General features: G+C 42.6%; 1 protein-coding gene across 1 annotated transcript; it reads right to left on the bottom strand.

The window, feature by feature from the left end:
* Window positions 1–5,214: 5,214 nt before the first annotated feature.
* LOC141129912 (chymotrypsinogen A-like) lies at window positions 5,215–20,777 on the bottom strand. Its single transcript, XM_073617947.1, has 7 exons — window positions 20,723–20,777; window positions 20,103–20,206; window positions 12,100–12,179; window positions 11,584–11,662; window positions 10,090–10,270; window positions 7,316–7,449; window positions 5,215–5,376 (listed from the first exon to the last, which is right to left on the bottom strand). Exons 1-7 carry the CDS (start codon window positions 20,775–20,777, stop codon window positions 5,215–5,217), a joined length of 795 nt encoding a protein of 264 aa, XP_073474048.1.

The following is a 20,777-nucleotide window of genomic DNA, read 5'->3' as shown; positions in this document are numbered from 1 at the left end:
AAGATATGCCCTAAAAATCTTTGTCTAAGATTGTAGGACATACCTCATATGCTTTGGTCCTCTTCTGCTGTGGTCATCCCGCAGCTTGCTTTGTATGTCAGGAGCTTAGACAATGGCTCCTGTGTAAGCAATGCCTGAAAACTATTTACAGGTATCATCGATGACATGCTATAGTGACAATTTAAAAGTATATGATTTAAAAATAATAAGATTGTTTCTACTGAATGAATTTTAACCCTTAGTGAACCAACCTCATTTACCCCTTTTTTCCATTGAAGTGTATTCCAAGCCAAAATACTTTCTTTTTTTTTTTGTTTTAGATATAGTGGGATTTTTTGTTGTTGGAAAGGTTTTCCTTTAATGTACTGATACCTCTAACTGAGGAATCCTTTGTAAAAGCAAAGGAAATCCCTCTTAGAGATTGGTGACACGTGTCCTTCTGAAAAGATTCTGCTCACCTGCTGTTCCAGTGATATCACTAACATTTTGGATTTCCGTTATCATTTGTCCCAATGGCCACCAAGACCAACTGAGATGATGAATCTCCCCAGAGAGGACAAAGACAGCAATTGCCTTGGTGGCCCCCTGTACTGGTGGGCTAGTGGTTGGTCACTCAGTGGTACGAAAGACATCAATTGCCTTGGTGGCCCCCTGTACTGGTGGGCTAGTGGATGGTCACTCAGTGGTACGACTCATTATCATACATGTACAATTATTTTTCCTAATTTCCTTTTCAGTCACTGGGGGCCTAGTTATGAAGACTGACATAATAGTAACATTTCTCTTGTCCTGCATTCCACTTTTTATCTCTCCAGATTATAAACATTTGACTCAGAAATCACCAACAAACTGGTGACATGCAGGAACGCCATTAAATACCTTGTCTTATGCCAGTTTTTTTTGGAAGAATAAATTATTATTTGCCATTTTTTGAAAAAGAACAGAGAAGTTACACAGAGAAGCTTCATAAATTGGAAAGACTGTCCAGTAAAAATGGGGTAAAAAAAAAGATATCAGTTTCAGTCTGGTATGGACAGACATCACAATGACATGGCCACAATGTGGTCTTCCATGGAGAGCTATACATGAAGATGTCTAGAGGTTATATATGTTAATTGCTGTCCATCTTTTGTGTTAATCCATCTTCTCCCTTTCCCTCTCAGCACTAGCTAAGCCAGATAAACTCCAGCAGGTGGCTCTTCCTCTTCTGACAACACAGAGTGCCAGAGATACTTTATACCCAGAATCAAGGCCCAGATGACGCCGAACTTCTGTCAGGGATATCTGAGGGGGTCGAAGGTACCGGGTTGGGGGTCCACGGGAAACCCAGGGGGGGGACGATCTGCATCTAGCCCGAGGCCAGAGCCAGGATCACGGGAGGAGAGGCTCCAGGCATACCCCTCATCCCAGGACTAGCATCGGACCCTACAAGACGCCCACATACGGCTCCTCCCTCAATCAATGAGATGGGTCTTAAGTTGTTCAGGTCGGTAGGGTCCAGTGAGGGCTTTTTAAGAATGGGAGAGATCTGCGCATGTTTTAGAGGGGAGGGGAAGGTGCCACTAGAGAGGAAGAGATTGAAGATGTGGGTGAGGGAGCATAGGATAGAAGAAGAGGGTGACTGTAGTAGTTGTAAGGGAACAGAATCCAAGGAACAATTGGTTAAGTGGGCATCTGAGAAAAGATTTGTAACCTCTTCAGTAGTAGCCAATTCAAAAGAGGAGAGTTTTGATTGTACTGTTAAGCAAGTTATTTTCGGTGGGGAAGATGTACTCACAGTGGAGGTGTCCTCATGAATTGCATCAATCTTGTCTTTGAAGTGATTGGCAATCTCTTGGGCATTGAGTGAGTTAGTGGGGGACGAAGCAGAGAGTTAAAGGTTGAGAAGAGCCAATGGGGACTGGATGACAAAGTATTAATAAGAGAGACAAAGTAGGCTTGTTTGGCAGCATGGAGGCCTGAACTGTATTTTAGAAGGGCGGATTTATATAGGGTGAAGTCTTGCAGGTATTTGGTTTTACGCCACAGTCGTTTAAGAGCACGACAATGTCTCTTGAGATTTCTAGTGTTGTCAGTTTGCCAGGGTTGTAACGGTCAGGGCCTGATTCTGTGTGTGTTGAGTCTCTTTGATGAAACATTTCTTCAGACCACCTTGCAAGTGGCTAGAGGTAGGCCATGAACAGACTCCACTGTGTCCTCTTCTCTGATCAACTTGTTGGCTGCTACAGGTCAGGCTTATTCCTGCTAGCACTTGCTTCACAGAGTGCACCAGTTGTAGGGAATGTCCCATTTGTGCCATCCAAGGGACCTCCAAAGAGGCCAGGGGAAAATTGGGACATGGAGCTTCCACTAGAATCCACTGTTTAATCAATCAAAGTTCCATGCAGTTGCAAGTGAAGAACACCCTCAGGTGAGTATCAATGTCAGACACAATGTTACCGCCTTTGAAGGGCTTCTTGAACATGACTGCTTACTTTTCTCTGACCATTTTGGAGTCCCAGGTGGAGTAAAACACTGATCTGGTTATGGCCTTGCAGGTGTTGACTTCACGAGGGCCAGACCTGGGCGAGGTAATGCAACACTGGGAGGATCTCACTGCGGAGTACCAGTGTCTTTACCTCAATGGTAAGTTCTCTGAGGCTCCAGAGTCCAAATGTATTTCTGCTTCATCTCAGCCGGTCTCTCCTTCCAAGATTTCAGGGCTTCACTGGCAAGTTACTTTTTCACCAGGAAATTGTATATTGGTGCCTTTGCTTTGGACACAGATGATGGAAACAGCAAACATCTTTGCAACAAATCTTTAAAGACCTCATTACAAAGGTCAGAATTTATGAAACCGACAGTAACTGGATTTAAATTTTTCCAAAGGAATGGCCTTCATTTTTTAACAACGGAGGACAAATTTGAAGATTTGTGTTATGCTGTGATGAAAAAAGGTTCCTATATAAAGCTATGTGTGTTGTGGTGTGTTGGAAGATCTGTAAAAATGACTGGGCAGCCTGATTGCACATTGATATGTAAAATAATGAAGGTTAATGAGTGGGGGATAACACACTGCAAGGCATTGAACAGAAGTGAGGAGGACCTTAAAGTATAATTAGACCTTTGTGACACTGGGCCCTACTGTTTGAATATTGCTGTCATGGTGGTCTAGTCTAGATCTGCAGAATACAAAGAAAGGTTCATATGGACACAGCGTAAAAATTGTTTCTACAATTTCCCCTGGACACCAAGCTAAATACAAACATTCTTGACTGGGCAATGGAAGCTTCCAGAACTTGTACACACATAATAGAGCAAAGCTGATTATATCGCAAGCTAGGAAAAGGAACATAAGAAGGAACTGTGTGTTGCTATTAAAAGTGAAGCTGGTGTTCTGCTCATCACTGAAATTCAGGCCAACCCCGAGATGTTGAAGAAAATCTGTTGAGAATTTTGATGTCAGTTACTGCAGTTGTACGATATGTTGTGCAAAGTGAGAGCTGCGGAGGGGGAGATTAGTGCAGAGGTAAGAGAGTTGCGGGGGTGGTCTGAGATGTAGCTGGGGGTGCAGGAGCAGTGGCGGCCCCTTGCACTGTGGGCGAACGGGTGCCGCCCCCCCATCCATGTGCCTGGCCCCTATCAGGACACCGGACGCATGGATTGGGGGTGGGTGGGGGTGGTACATTTTGAGGCACCTGATTAGAGCCCGAGGCTCTAATAGGCTTCAAAATAGGGTGGGATCAGAGCGCACTCTCTGCCCCAATTGTCTGACAATAGCAAATTAAGTTTTGCTATTTTCACACTAACCTTCCTCCCCGCCAATCAGGAGGCAGGACATCAGACCTGCTTCCTGATTCGCCAAAGCGCCAGGCCACCCTATTGGATGCATCGTGCTTAGGAAGAGGAGCGAGGAGACTCGTGCTGGAGCGGAGGTCACCGCCGCTCTGAGAGGTGCATCCCCTCCACCCCACTGCATGCGTGGATCACAGCTCTGGCACCCCCTCAGGTGCCAGAACCGCAATCTGCTCACGGGGGTGCCTGAGCCATGATCCATGTGTGGGGGGGTGGGGGGGTTACAGCCAGAGTTGCAAACCCCACAAGTGGAGGGGGTCGGTGGGCACAGTGGCTGAATTTGATGGGCACAAGTGGCTGCATTTGATGGGCACAAGTGGCTGCATTTGATGGACAAAAGTAGCTGCATTTGATGTGCACAGGTGGCTGCATTTGATTGGCACAAGTGGCGGCATTTGATGGGCACAGGTGGCTGCATTTGGTGGGCACAGGTGGCTGTATATGATTGTCACAAGTGGCTGAATTTGATGGGCACAATGGCTGCGTTTAATGGGCACAAGTGGCTTCATTTGATGGACAAGTGGCTGCATATGATGGGCACAGTGGCTGCATTTGATGGGCACAATGGCTGTGTTTGATGGGCACAAGTGGCTGCATATGACGGGCACAAGTGGCTGCATTTGATGGGCACAAGTGGCTGCATATGATGGGTACAAGTGGCTGCATTTGATGGGCACAAGTGGCTGCATATGATGGGCACAAGTGGCTGCATTTGATGGGCACAAGTGGCTGCATATGATGGGTACAAGTGGCTGCATTTGATGGGCACAAGTGGCTGCATATGATGGGCACAAGTGCCTGCATTTGATGGGCACAAGTGGCTGCATATGATGGGCACAAGTGGCTGCATTTGATGGGCATGAGTGGCTGCATATGATGGGCACAAGTGGCTGCATTTGATGGGCACAATGGCTGCATTTGATGGGCACAATGGCTGAATTTGATGGGCACAAGTGGCTGCATATGATGGGAACAAGTGGTTGCGTTTGATGGGCACAATGGCTGCATTTGATGGGCACAAGTGGCTGCATATGATGGGAACAAGTGGCTGCATTTGATGGGCACAGTGAGGCTGCAATTGATAGGGGGGTTCAGTGTTTTTCAGTTTGTTTGCGCCCCTCCAAAAATTTGGAGCACCAGCCACCACTGTGCAGGAGTAAAATGTGGAAGTTGGGGAGAGATAAACTGTGAATGGAGCAGAATCACAAACTGTCACCACCTTAAGAAATGTAAAGATTTTATACGTTTTAATCATTTCATTTATATAATTTGTTTAATATGTTTTGTTGTTTATTTTGTGAATGAATCTCAAGAAAATCCCAAGTCATATTAGGATGCAAAAGTTACTTTATTGAGTATCAGAAGGACATTGGATGGTATTTAGTTAGCAGCAACAGTCTGGTCCACCCAGGATCTGAGGGCGGTGACGCGGGCGTAGACTCCGGGAGAAGATGGAGAGCAGGAAGAGCTGCCAAAGGACACAACACCGGCCAGGGTCCAGGCTCCGTTCCTCTGGCACACAAGGGGTCCACCAGAGTCACCCTGAAAAGAAGCAAAATGAAGAATTACAGAAGAGTTCTCAAGTAATCACTTGCTGACATAACAACACTTATGCGCTACGGCAAAGAGTGTGTACTTGATCACTCTATGCATCCATGGACGTCTAAAGTTTCTGTTCTGAAAGTACACTTGCTGTGTGCTTACACATTGACTGGGCTTTCACAGAAAGCTCCTCTTCTCTAGTTATGATCGGGAGCTCCTGAGACTGGCTCATGATCAGGTGACTATTGTGACAGCCAATCACATTAGTCAAGTGGTTAGTAATTCCTTCCTGTCTCCAAAGGCATAAATGCCCAGTTCAAGGGATGCACGGCTGGGTGTCAATGGGGTTAATGTAGCCAAAACTATGGAACCATGACATATTATTATCTACTTACAATAGGACATAACTTCTACCTAAGTGTGGATTCTATTCAGTATATAAAGGAACTGAACCAGTTTTTGGATCATTAGACCCAGAGCAATGTAGTCCCAGTGTTATTCTTTTGATGTTAACATACATTTGAAAGAAAAGCCGTAATTTGTGAAATATTTTATTGGTTCTGGCAGAAAGCGAGGGGGAGATTTTATGAAGGGAGCCAGTGGATAGCAGTTGAATTTTGACAAGGCTTATGATCCTTTCCATCTCTATATAGACTAATACAATTGTTGGATACGCACTGTAAGATGGCCTGGATGGATGACATCATTTCCAATTTTTGGACTTTTTATGGTCCACGTAAGGTCCTCTACACCCCGATGGCACCGCTCAACCACAAGGCCAAGCTTGGTGCCATCCTATATAAAGTATTCTTTGACAAAAGAAACTCAACGGGTCTCAGAAGAGAGCTTGAACTCTGGAACAAATCATGAAACACATTTATAAACTATTAATGGGTCCAAAAGAACTCCTCACCAGTTATTTTCAACAACAGTGATGTGCAGAAGATAATTTACTATTTGAAACAGAACACAGGACCATTAATGGTGGAGCAAATCATTCAATATTCACTAATTAGGTTTAATTTAATACCTAATCATATAATATACAAAGACAAGTGTGTCTTGCCTACAGTCAAGCATGGTGGTGGGAGTGTCATTGTCTGGGGCTGCATGAGTGCTTCCGGCACTGGGGAGCTACAGTTCATTGAGGGAACCATGAATGCCAACATGTACTGTGACATACTGAAGCAGAGCATGATCCCCTCCCTTTGGAGACTGGGCCGCAGGGTAGTATTCCAACATGATAACGACCCCAAACACACCTCCAAGACCACCACTGCCTTGCTAAAGAAGCTGAGGGTAAAGGTGATGGACTGGCCAAGCATGTCTCCAGTCCTAAACCCTATTGATCATCTGTGGGGCATCCTCAAACAGAAGGTGGAGGAGCGCAAGGCCTCCAACATCCACCAGCTCTGTGATGTCATCATGGAGGAGGGGAAGAGGACTCCAGTGACAACCTGTGAAGCTCTGGTGAACTCCATGCCCAAGAGGGCTAAGGCAGTGCTGGAAAATAATGGTGGCCACACAAAATATTGACACTTTGGGCCCAATTTGGACATTTTCACTTAGGGGTGTACTCACCTTTGTTGCCAGCGGTTTAGGCATTAATGGCTGTGTGTTGAGTTATTTTGAGGGGACAGCAAATTTACACTGTTATACAAGCTGTACACTCACTACTTTACATTGTAGAAAAAGTGTAATTTCTTCACATGAAAAGATAGAATCAAATATTTAGAAAAATGTGAGGGGTGTACTCACTTTTGTGGGATACTGTATATGTATAATAATCTACGTATGATTGTTAGGCTACACAGACTGTTCTGCCTCATATAAAGCGACCCACTTTGAAATAGTTTGGACCCCTACGCTATTGTTCTGTTCAATGAGATAACTACAGAGAGCTAACACTGGTCAATAGAAAGTCTGTAGATCATCGTACCATGCAGGAGGAGGCACCGGAGGCACCAGCGCAGATCATGGAGGCCTGGATTTTGGTTGAAAAGTATCTCTGGCAGTCAGCGTTGGCCAGAAGAGGAAGAGACACCTGTTGGAGTTTAGCTGGCTTGGCTTGTGCTAAGGGAGAAAGTAAGAAGAGGGATTAACATAAAGGATGAACAGCAACTAACATATTTAAACTCTAGACATCTCTATGTACAGCCCTCTGTAGAAGACCGTATTATGGTCTTTTCGTTGTGATTGTTGTTCATACCAGACCTACAGCCAACCAAAGAAGACCATATTATGGCCATATCATTACCATGCCTGTCCATACCCGACTGACAGTCAACCAAATAAGGCCTTATTGTGCCATTTCATTGCGATTCCTGCCAATACCCAACTAAAACTGATATTTTGCTTCATTTCTCTTGGAAATGTCTGATGGTTTTTCCAACTTATGAAACTTCTCTAAGTAATTTCTCTGTTAATTTTCCAAGAAATTTCAAATAAGAATGAATTCTACCGAAAAATCCTAGCATAATACCATGCTTAATGTCAACAGTTCATTGGAGCTTTCTAAGTAAACTTTAAAGATCTGGAGAGATAAAAAGTGGAATGAAGGCCAAAGGAAAGGTTATTATTATTATTATGTCAGTCTTCATAACTAGGCCCCAGTGACAGAAAAGGAAACCTGGGAAAATAATTGAAAATGTATGATAATGAGTTGTACCACCGAGTGACCATCCAATGAAGAGCCATCAGCCCACCAGTACAGGGGGCCACCAAGGCAATTGCTGTCTTTGTTTTCTCTCGAGGGGAATTTATCATCTCTTTTGGTCTTGGTGGCCATTGGGACAGATAGCGATGGGGAATCCAAAATGTTAAGGATGTCACTGGAACATGAAGGGATTGTTCTTATTTTACAAATCATTCTTTAGTAAGAGGTAACAGGAAGTAAAGAATACACATTAATGGAAAAAAGGAGTCAATTAAAGTGTTACTAAAGTCAAGGGGCCACCAAGGCAATTGCTGTCTGTGTGTTCTCTGGGGAAATTAATTGTCTGTTTTGGTCTTGGTGGCCATCGGGACAGGTAGTGATGGGAAATCCAAAATGCTAAGGTTGCTACTGGAACGTGAAGAGAGCAGAATTGTTTAAGAGGAATACATGACACAACTATCTAAGAAGGGATTGTCCTTACTTTACAAATGATTCTTCAGTAAGAGGTAACAGGAAGTAAAGAGGAAAACATCAAAAAGATGTTTTGCCTAAAAATACACTTTAATGGAAAAAAAAGGAGTCAATTAAAGTGGAGACGAAAGACAAACAATGTTCTCAGCTCCACCCTTCCCTGTGAATGCCTAAAATACAACAATTAAAAAAAAAAAAAGAGTATTGTCCATAAAATGTTATGATAAATGTATAGGATGTTGGGGTAAAACAAGTTGAGTGGAAGTGTATGAAACAGGTGACTGTATTCAAAGGGGGATGCGAGGCTGAATGTTCAAAGAAGGCCTGGGAGATCCATGCTGCACTGCATAGAGTCTTCACCGGGCTCACACTTCTTGATCATTAAAACTGTATTGCACCAAAGGTGCACTTGGCACTTCTCTCCCCTCCCCTTTATCAATTAAAGTGACTCTAAAGTCAGAAGGTTTTTTTTAACTTAATGCATTCTATGCCCCAGTTGAAGTCCTTTGGGACTAAACGCATCCGACTTTGCTTTCTGCTTCCCAAATTGCCCTTCTTTTTTACTCTGTGATTACAGATTTTATTCTTACCGGTATATGTTTGATTTTTATAATAAAAAACCCACTTTTTTGACCTACACCATATGGAGGCATTTTTTATTTTCATAACCTTCCGGACGAGAGTTTTCTTGCAATCCGGTCCAGCCTTCGATGCCTGAATTCCAGCCTTGGTGTTCCCTACATCTGAGTTTCGGTCTGGTGGTCACCTGCACAACCCTTGGAGTCGTGTTTGGAGGACCTGGGTTTCTTAGAGTTCTGTCGATCTGCCGATCTCAGCACCCTTGCCTTAATGACTCTTTGTCGCTGACATTTGAGTCCACCTTTTTCCGGTAAGAGTAGATATACCTTCCCTTTGGTTGAAGATGTACCATCCCTGATGCTCTACATGCCGGACAGTGCCAGTGTAATCCATCCCTGACTAGCCCCTATCTGCTGGTGGACTTACACCGGTCCTTTCCAGGACCTTTACATTTATTGGACTTTTTCATATTTCCATTCCTTTTTACATGTTATATGATTGATTTTTCACCACCCACTTATTATGTGCATAAATGTCAAAAATGTGTGGTGGGGTTTTTTTTTTCTGCCTTTAAGGAGCCTATGCCTGTAAAACTTCTGAAAAAGCAATAGTGTGCATAGGCACATTGGCTAACATGGATGGGAGTTTCCAGGCAGAAAAAAATGAGTGCTCAAAAAAAGCTCAAAAGCCTGTAGGAGCCGCTTCTTTGAGCTGCAGTGTGCATGAGCCCTAATATTTCGTCTTTGATGCTTGTAACAGTTTGCAGGCATCACTTACATAGGAGCCACTGCCTCAGCTACCCGGTGTACAAAGAATGACCCTGATCCCAAAATAATTGTTGAGTCTCACCAACTAGAGCTTCAGGATGACCACAACAGGAGAAGAGGACCAAAGCATATAAGGGATGCCCTACAATCCTACATGATGATTTTTAGAACATACTTTATATGCCCAAGGCTTTAACTGATTAATACTTTGTATGTTTGAAGAACACCTAATCTTCTTACTGGCGGCATTGGTGTATCCCCATCCGGTGGTGACGCATCTTTCTCCTCCATTGAAGACTTCAGAGGAAGCAGCAAGACACACGGGAGACACGCGGACATCGAGGGTGGCAGGACTGGAAAGCTTGATCAGGGCGATGTCATTGACCTTGGTCTGGGTGCTGTACTGGGGGTGTCTGAAGAACTGAAAAAAGTTATATTAAGGATTCATGTTTTCATAGATTTTAATATGTCAGGGTCTACTACTGAACTTATCAGTATGTAGTTTGAGCCAGACTCTGGGGAGAAGAGAGAGGGGGGAGAATTCAACATTTCAGGGGTGTAAGAACCTCCTTGCTTAATAACCTCCTACTTTTTTGAGGAAGGGAGTGCTTACACCCCCCCCCCCCCCGAAACGTTGGGTTCTTCCACCTCCTCCTCTCTCTTTTTTTACCAGGGTCTGGTTCAGCTATCCTTTCCATTACTCTATTCTGGGTACTGAATTCCTTCATGTATTTCTAAACATCAGCTGCTATATGATTTAGGTGGTGCTCATTGTACCTATATACATACAGTACATGGACTTTGGTGATCAGGGTACATGGTGATCATATCCCCCCTTATGTCTTTATACATAGTGATCATATCCCCCCTTATGTCTTTATACATGGTGATCATATTCCCCCTTATGTCTTTATACATGGTGATCATATCCCCCCTTATGTCTTTATACATGGTGATCATATCCCCCCTTATGTCTTTATACATGGTGATCATATCCCCCCTTATGTCTTTATACATGGTGATCATATTCCCCCTTATGTCTTTATACATGGAGATCATATCCCCCTTATGTCTTTATACATCGTGATCATATTCCCCCTTATGTCTTTATACATGGTGATCATATTCCCCCTTATGTCTTTATACATGGTGATCATATCCCCCCTTATGTCTTTATACATGGTGATCATATCCCCCCTTATGTATTTATACATGGAGATCATATCCCCCCTTATGTCTTTATACATGGTGATCATATCCCCCCTTATGTATTTATACATGGTGATCATATCCCCCCTTATGTCTTTATACATGGAGATCATATTCCCCCTTATGTCTTTATACATGGAGATCATATTCCCCCTTATGTCTTTATACATGGAGATCATATTCCCCCTTATGTCTTTATACATGGTGATCATATTCCCCCTTATGTCTTTATACATGGTGATCATATTCCCCCCTATGTCTTTATACATGGTGATCATATCCCCCCTTATGTCTTTATACATGGTGATCATATCCCCCCTTAATCTCCTCTTCTCCAGAGTGAATAGATTCAGTTCCTCTAATCTTTCCTCATAGCTGAGCTCCTCCATGCCTCTTATCAGTTTGGTTGCCCTTCTCTGCACTTTCTCCAGTTCCCTGATATCCTTTTTGAGAACTGGTGCCCAAAACCGAACTGCGTATCACAGATGAGGTCTTACTAATGATTCACTAATAAAAAAAACTTACTCTGCCGATGGACTTGACCTGGATGGGCTCAGCATTGGATGAAAGGTCGAATTCACCCAGGACCACACGGTGGGAAGTTCTGGATGAAAGACAAACATGGCAGGTCATTGGTAAATGGTTGGGTGCCATGATGACGATGGTTTTCAATCTCAACCTTATTCTCTCCATACATGGGGAAATTTTACATATCTGGCAGTGAAAGGTCAATTCTTCACAGTAATTTAGTAAAGGGTACAAGACTATGTTACCCATGCTATATACATTGCTCTACTTTCTACAAATCCTACCTTCCACATCTGGAAATAAAGAGAGTTAACAGTTAGTTGTACATTGTATAAAAGGATTTATATAGTTTCCGGTCTATAAACCAGAGGCTCTGGATGGACAGTTGGATAAATGGCTCTTTATTTAGGATGTATCCAGTCTATAAACCAGAGGCTCTGGATGGACAGATTACCAGTAAATCATTACAGTGAACAAAGACTTTGCAGTAGAATATTATCATTTAAGACTCACGTGACTCCGCAGTGGGCAGCGGTGACAACCCAGAGACTGTTGATGATGGAGCCGCCACAGTAGTGGAATCCAGTGCTATCCTACAGACGAAGAGTCGTAAGGCCATTACTTTATTTACAGAACATTTCACCTACACCATGAAGATTCTTACCCCCACATTGGAAAATTGAACATTTTGTAGCTATGGTCACAGAGGCAGACCACCTAAGCTTAGTGCCAGGAAGCTTTACAAAGTTGCCTAAAACTCCTAATATTCATTAAAGGACAAATCCAGATGTAAGATTACAGGCAGATCAGTTGCAGTAATCAACATTGGGGGGCGTGACCGGAAGCGGATGGCGGTGCTAGTTGGTATGGTGTGAGCGTGTGTGTGTCCACCCCGCTCTCCCCGCTTCATGAGCGTGTCGCCCCGGGGATAAACGCTGTAGGCTTTACCTATGTGGCGAGGTGAGCTGCAGTGACTTAGCTGCCTCTTCGGTCCTTCTGTTCCCCAGCCCGGCGTGCCCGGAAACAAGTGTGTGGGCAGTCTCTCCGGATCTCCTAGTCCACAGTTGGTGACAGGTACAGGCGCAGTGCAAGTGAAGTCCCGCGAGAACGGGAAGGAGAGAACGGAACCCAGCTGCGGGAACACACTGATGACGGATGCCCGCTGTGGAGACTCCAGCAAGAGCACTTGGATCCGGTGCACGGTATACGCCGCCCAGAGGAATAAGAGGAGGTAGAGTTACCCGGAAACAGAAGTAAGTGCATACAGTGGTCCCTGCAGCTGAGAAGGAAATACAGTGGGACTTGTAAAGACCGGCGGGACGAGGTACTGTGCTCTTTTTGTTTGTTATGTGCCATAAGGTGGAGGAGGACAGTAATGGACAGTAATGACCCCAGGTGAACGGAAACGGATCTTCCAGGGATCTGTAATTTCTGCTATTGTTGGCCACTGTATGGTGGGCAGGAAAATATCTGAATTGCTGGTTAAATGGTCTGAGGTCCCTATTACTAAAATCTATAGGAAGCAATTGTCTAGAGTGGGCCTAATTTGAACACCACTACATGCACCCGCTGTAAATAAAAGCTGTCATCATTTCTCTTTTTCATTTCTTTACCTAACTGTTGCAACTCTCAGCGTCACAAATAGAAGGGGCAGGAGGTTTGAATTTGGAGGTCATTTAACACTGCCTTTTTTCGATCCGCTGACCATACGTTAATACCGCCACAGTAGGATAGACATGATGTCGACAAGGAGGAAAGGGGATGAGCAAGCTAGTCATGAAAACGTGGGAGTTCAGTCCCTTCGTTCGGCCAAAGACAAGGAAAAAGGAGTTCAGTCCACTGTGGCGGGCGCAACCGCAGCAGCTGTCGCAGCAACTGCCAAGCTAGAGAGAATGATCCATACCACAGATCATACACCAAGTAAAGGGGGGCAGCAAACTCAAGGTAAATCAACTGCGGACAGAAAGAGTCAGGGGCACCCGAGCTCATCCACAGGGACCACTGGCACCAAAAACCTCTCAAGTAAAGGGTTAGGAGCAGCTGGGAAGGAAACAGAAATCTCTATCAATCCAATACCTCCAGCAGAAGGAGAGCCCTCCCTGAAAGATATCTTCATGGCAATTAATGCATGTAAACAATCTTTGAGTGACTTAAGTAACCAAATGGAAGATATTAAAGGGGAGCTAAGTATGGTAAGGCAAGAACTTAAGGAAACGGCGGGAAGAGTAACAGAAACGGAGAAGAGAATAAGTCTGATAGAAGATGATTTGTACCCTATGAAACAAGAATCCAAGACATGGAAAGAGAAAATAGATAAACTTACGGAAAAATTTGATGAAATGGAAAATAGACTTCGTAGGGACAATGTGAGGGTGGTGGGACTCCCCGAAAAGTGTGAAGGCTCAGACCCAATAGCATTTTTAGAGAAATGGATGATTGAAACTTTTGGAGGAGACTTATTCTCACAGCAGTTTTCAATCGAAAGAGCACATAGGGTTCCCTTTAGGCCCACCCCTCAAGGAAGGTCCCCGAGACCGCTGTTAGTAAAATTTTTAAATTATAAAGATAAAGTAAAACTCCTTAGGAAGGCCAGAGAGATGGGGAGTATTTCCTACAATGGGGCTAGGATATCAATATATCCCGATTTCTCTCCTGACCTTCAAAAACGTAGAGCTGAGTTCTTAGGAGTTAAACGTAGCCTTCAAAAATTTGACATTACTTATGCTCTCCTTTACCCTGCCAGGCTTCGGATAAACGCACTCGGAGGAAGTCAGCTTTTTGACACACCTGCGGATGCGTTAGCATGGCTAAAAGATAAAAGAGATCAGTTACCAATGAAACTATAGGGAGTCTGGGTTAAAGATGTTATAGAGAATGGAGCACAATATAGTGAATTATTTAATTTTTGTTTTCTAGGGGAAGGGTGGGGTGGAGAAATGAAATGGTAAATGATTTAGGAACTGATGTGTGGGGGGTGGGGGGGAGGGAAGGGGAGAGTGTGATGAATAAAGAGTGTGAGACGGTTATTAAAAAAGCCTCTAGGGGAAACCTAGAATGGTGTGGGGTGGGGTGGGTTTTTTGGGAGGAGGGGGGACAGGGTGGGAGGGGGGGGGGTCGGGATCACAGGAAAAGGAATACATTTAGAAGGAGAATTTATGGTACACGGAAACACAAGGAGTCTTGTCGTACAATGGAATATAGGATAACACATTGGGCACCGGTTAAACAAAATTTAAATGGCACATTAGAATATCGGATAATACATTGGGCATTGATAAAATAAACACAGATAGAACATGAATGTTCACAGTATGAAAATATGGGTTTTATGTAATCACGGGGTAGACACATTACCTGACACGGAGGGGTATAATGATAAATAATTTTTTTTTTTTTTTTTTTGCCTCTGGGAGAAGCACTAATAAGACTCCCTATGGATAACTGGGTACACCTTGAAATTATTAGGATCTAGCTTTTTGCTACTACCTCTTGGTTTTTCTTTCGATAGATGTTATATAAAATCATGGAATGTTCGTGGATTGGGTACCCCGGCCAAAAAAGCAGCTGTATTTGATATGTTGGGTACTTTCAAAATAGGAATTGCCTGTCTGCAGGAGACACACTTGACTCAAGACACTAAATCTCAGGTAAGAAACAAGAGATTCCAGTGCCAATTCCACTCTGTGCATACCACCTATTCTAGGGGGGTGTCGGTGTTAATTGAGAGAGGGGTGGTTTTCACCTGCAGACAGTGCAAAATAGATGGGGAGGGTCGGTACATCTTTTTGCACTGTATAATAGAAAACCAGGAATATGTGCTGGCAAATGTATATATCCCTCCACCTTTTAAACTAGATGTCTTGTATGATTTATTAGAATTTATAGTAGACAAGAACAACATACCAATTATAGTAGTTGGGGATTTTAATGTGGTAATAAATAAAAAGATTGATAGGTTCCCCCCAGGTAACCAGGGTCAGATGCCACAGGGAAACCGTATGAGTCATTTCCTTCAGGAAGCTGGTCTATTGGATCTATGGAGAATACGGAACCCTGGGATGTTACAATTTTCATGTTACTCGGGTTCTTATTCTACACTTTCTAGAATAGATCTTGCATTGGGTAATGAGCTAGGCTCTCAGACAATTAAAAATATAACTTACCAACCTAGGGGTGTATCAGATCATTCGCTCCTAACGATTTCGATAAGTATTAAAAATAAGAAGGCTGATAGGTTATGGAAAATGAACCCAATATGGTTTGGAATTATAGAGGATCAAAACGAGATAATAGCCAAGGTAAACGAGTTTATAAGGTTTAATACGGATACCACAACAAGAGGGGTGATGTGGGATGCACTGAAGGCCTATCTGAGGGGTTTATTTATACAACAAGTTTCTAAAATTAAAAAATCTTCGCTAGATTGGGAGAACAAGGTCAGGAAAGAGGTAATAATAGCAGAAAGGGAGTATGTGAAGGATCCAACCCCGGACAAACAAAGTAAATGGGAAAATAAACAACAAATATATAAGGATGTAATGATTAGGAAGTCCGAACATAAAAGACTATTCCAAAACCAAATAGTATATGGGGAGGGGGAAAGGGTTGGGAAGATGCTGGCCCATTTAGTTAGATCTGGATCCTCACTCTCCATGATACCCGCCATTAGGACAATGAGTGGAGAGATCTCATCTCAGGTAGATGAGATTACAGATACATTTAAAAATTACTATGAAGAATTGTATACATCTAGGGGGGCTGCGGAGGGTGAGGAGTTAGATAAATTTTTTGGGGATATTGAGATGCCCTCCCTTACAGAGGCGGATAGTGAGGTACTAGAAGCCCCGATAACTCTGGAGGAAATCAAATTAGCCGTAACAGAAATGAAAAATCAGAAATCCCCTGGCCCTGATGGACTCCCTGTGGAAACTTATAAAAATTATGGGACGGTGTTACTACCGGAGCTTCTTAAGGTGTTTGAGTGGGTAAAGAAGGAGGGTAAGCTCCCCATATCAATGACTGAAGCCACGATAATAGTGCTGCACAAAGAAGGGAAAGATCCTTTAGATCCCGGGTCCTACAGACCTATCTCACTATTATGTTCAGATGTGAAAATACTATCCATGATCTTGGCTACCAGACTAAAGAAAATAATCCATAAACTGGTCCATCCCGACCAGACAGGTTTTATACCCCAAAGATCAACCAGCAGGAATATCAGAAGGTTTTTTTTGAACCTGCAGATACCAACTGAAAACACTGGTGCAAGGGCTGTAATGATGTTAGATGTGGTAAAGGCGTTTGACAGTCTTGAATGGGGGTATATATGGTGAGTAATGAAGGAGTTTGGATTTGGACCTTCCTACATTAGTTGGGTTAAAATTCTTTATAACAACCCCAGGGCAAGGATCAGAGTGAATAATGTTCTTTCGGATGGATTCCGACTTGAAAGGGGTTCTAGGCAGGGTTGCCCCCTGTCACCCCTGATCTTTGCTCTGGCAATGGAACCAGTGGCCATTGCAGTAAGGTAGGATAGGATTATGGAAGGGTTCCGGAGAAGGGACAGAGAAGAACGGATTGCGTTATATGCGGATGATGTCCTCATTTTTCTGGGGGATACAGAGAGATCGCTTAGACAAGTGATGGACATCTTTTTGAGGTTTGGAACACTCTCGGGCCTTACCATAAACTGGGGAATCAGCATTGTTACCAATAGATCCCATTAGAAAGAGTTCCGGGTTAGAAAATATTCAAGTAGAAATAGTAGAGAAAACTAAATACTTAGGCATATATATAACAAAGGACCCAAATAATTATATAAATAATAATTTAGTCCCTCTACTATCTAAATTTAAGAACAAGAGCGATATATGGAAGGGACTCCCTTTATCAGTAGTTGGTAGATGTAACCTGATCAAAATGCTGTGGTTGCCTCAGTTATTATATCTGCTGCACAATTCACCAATTTGGATACAAAGAAAATGGTTTAAAAAAATAGATACTCTACTAAGAGCTCTTATATGGAAAGGAAGACAGCCTAGAATAGGCCTCCAGACCTTACAACTGCCAATTCAGGAGGGGGGTCTGGCAGTACCGCATTCGCGTAGTTATTTTCTAGCCGCCCAATTACAACATCTGGCATCGGACATTGATCCCAAAGGGGATAAAAGTGGGGGACTGATGACTGTAGATGCGCCACATAAGACATTAGTGGAGGTCTTAGAGGCGAATTTGTTCGCCTATAGACCCTGTACGGTTAAGCTAATGATAAAAGTGTGGAGATCTATAAAGGATCTGAGGGGTATGGGAGGTATGGTTAAAGGTGTGCCGCTCTGGGATAATAGGAACCTACAAGAGTTAAGATCAATGAGGAAAATAAAGATATGGGAAATAAAGGGTATAGTTAGCCTGGACCAATTATATGAAGGCAGCTCCCTAAAAACGTTTACGGCACTAAAAGAGGAATTTGATATACCAAACAATTCATACTATAGCTATTTGCAAATCAAACATGCTCTAAAAGCACAGTTTGGGGAACAAGGCCCAGTGTGGAGTACGTCCCCCATACATGAAAGAATAAGAAGGTCTGATGGACCTAATGGATCCATAGCGGAATTCTACCCACATATATGCAGAAATAGCATTATGAGTTCAGAAAACCTTAAGTGCAGAAGTAAGTGGGAAAGAGATTTAGGAAGAATTCCGGATGACCAATGGAAAAAGATTTTAGCCGCGGGGAACCAAGTTTCAGTCTCACCCGCCCAGAAGATGTCATACCTAATGCTCTTACATAGAACATACTACACTCCTAAAAAACTGTTTGAATGGGGGCGAAGGGGGGATGCTAAATGCCCTAGGTGCCAAAACACTGGGGACCTGATCCACATGATCTGGAAATGCCCGAAACTATACCGCTACTGGATGGAAATACTAGATACCATAAATAAGATCTTTAAGCTGTCACTCAAAATGCACCCAAAACTGTGTATTATGGGAGTGGAGGAGAGGTTGGGGTACATTAAAAATAAAGCAGTGTTAAGGTGCCTGTTTCAGGCAAAGAAATTAATAGCGCAGAGATGGCAGGCAGAGAAACCCCCCTCCAAAGAAGACTGGTTTAAAACAGTAACGGACACAATATGGAAGGAAAAGGTAGTATATGCAAGGAGAGGGAATTTAAAGGAATTTAAAAAAACTTGGCTGCCCTGGTTAGAGGAAATGGGTTATCCCATGTAAAATGGATGTAGGAAGAGATAAGGTAACGGATGTACGACATTATGTAATAGGAAGATGTGGTAGTAATGAGGGTAAGACAGGGGGGAGGGTATGGGGATAAAGAGGGGGGTGGTTAGGGGGGGGGGAGGGGGAAAATGGACAGTAATGTTTTTTATTATTATATATATAAAAGGCCTTGTATAAGGGGTATTTAAGAACTGGTGTTAAAAAATAATAGGAAAAAAAAACTCTTTTTATACATTTTGGAAAAGTGAATAAAGATTAGTTAAAATAAAAAAAAAAGAAGGGAAAGAAAAAAGGAAAGAAAAGGGAAAGGAAAAGGAAAAAGAAAAGAAGTGATAACACAGACTGGTGGTGTGTTGTCTCCCCTCTCTAACACAGTTTGATCCCATAGGGGTGTCGGAGAGGGAGAGGACAATCACCGCTTATCTTGCATTTTAGCAATTTAAATTTTTCTATCATTCACTCTATTGCTGTTGGGATATGTCATTTATATTCGTATGAATGATTCAAGGTACTCTGTAATCTGATTGGCAGATAATGTTCACACATGTTTTGTTTGTTTCTATGGAAAACTCAATAAAAAAAAAATTGAAATAAAAAAAAAAAAAAGATTACAGGCAGATATATTATATTACCACATAGTATTTAAATCTGACATTCCCTTTAGCTTCAGAATATATGACTAATTGTCTAGGACATGCTGCTAACAGTGGAAACCTAAAGCAGCACCTTCAACCCTCCTATTGTTATTATTTATCCATGCCAGCAAGACTGTAGGCTTTTCTTTTATTGGAATTTTGGTCCATTTTAGAGGTTCTGCCCTTGGGGATAGAAAGGGGGGGAGGCCTCTTCACATACCCTCCCCCTCTGATGTTTGACTGGCATCTACACGTACCTTCTCCAGTCACCTACTGATCAGCTACTAGGTGCTTCTAAGTGCCATCTTCTGCTCCTTGATGTTCTTTAGTGGGACACATCTTCTCACCTACTCTTTGCTTTTCCAAAAGGGGTTGTCACCTACCTCTGCCTTCTTCCACTTTGCTTTTCTAAAAGGGCTGCGTTACGTTAAATCTTTCCATTTAGAATTGAAAATGAAAACATTCAGTCAGTGAAAATTTAAATTTTTTGTCCATAGGAAGTCCTAGACCTGAGGGTTGGGGGAGGGGCATGTGTTTTTACACAATGGGTGGCATTCTAAGCTTACCCTAGAAATAACATTAAACCCAGAAATGGTACAATTTAAAGAACAAGATAAAAATGTGGTGAAGAAACGATCGTACCTGAAGAGACACCTGCCATGGCCAAGAACCAGAGACGGCGTTTTCACCGTTCACAACCCTGGCGTAGCCGGAGATGAGGGGCCTGATGGCGGGAACACCGCAACCTGAGAAATACACATTCGTATTATAACTGCCAGTAATACATTGTTACACACCACCATATAATACAACACAACGTCTGTTTGGTCATTAAGTCTCTTATTAATGTCTTTGTCTAAATTGATCGTTAAAAAGGCGGATTTTGACTTTTTTTTTCCATTAAAAAAATAATAAAATAATCAGAGCCAGGCTATCCCAACCATGTATTGTTCAGGAGTTTGTTTCATTGTCTTATCCATAGTGGATGTGATCAATAAAATGGAGATTGCCAAAAGTCTTCCATATAATCAGATCAATGTACTACGTTATATAAGCTCTATGAATGTGTGTGTCTAGAATTATTCATTGGTATAGTATGTGTAAAAATAAATATATATAGATATATATAGATATATAGATATCTATATATATATAGATATATAGATATCTATATATATATAGATATCTATATATATATATAAATATCTATATATACATACACAGTATATTACAATGTACTACAAACATGTATGTATACTCACCATAGGCTCCGCTGAGCAGGACCAGGCAGGACAGGAGGACCCACAGTGTTGCCAT

Source organism: Aquarana catesbeiana, linkage group LG01 (assembly GCF_042186555.1).
Source record: "Aquarana catesbeiana isolate 2022-GZ linkage group LG01, ASM4218655v1, whole genome shotgun sequence".
Lineage (NCBI taxonomy): Eukaryota > Metazoa > Chordata > Amphibia > Anura > Ranidae > Aquarana > Aquarana catesbeiana.
This window is presented reverse-complemented; position numbering and strand designations above follow the sequence as displayed.

What these genes read in the sequence shown, in the direction of transcription:
- LOC141129912 (XM_073617947.1), bottom strand. Translation starts at nt 20,777, where the DNA reads ATGGCAACACTGTGGGTCCTCCTGTCCTGCCTGGTCCTGCTCAGCGGA. An exon ending in CATGGCAGGTGTCTCTTCAG is followed by an intron (nt 12,180 to 20,102) that starts GTACGATCGTTT and finishes CTTCGTCTGTAG; the next exon opens with GATAGCACTGGATTCCACTA. An exon ending in CCGGTGCCTCCTCCTGCATG is followed by an intron (nt 5,377 to 7,315) that starts GTACGATGATCT and finishes GCTTCTTTTCAG; the next exon opens with GGTGACTCTGGTGGACCCCT.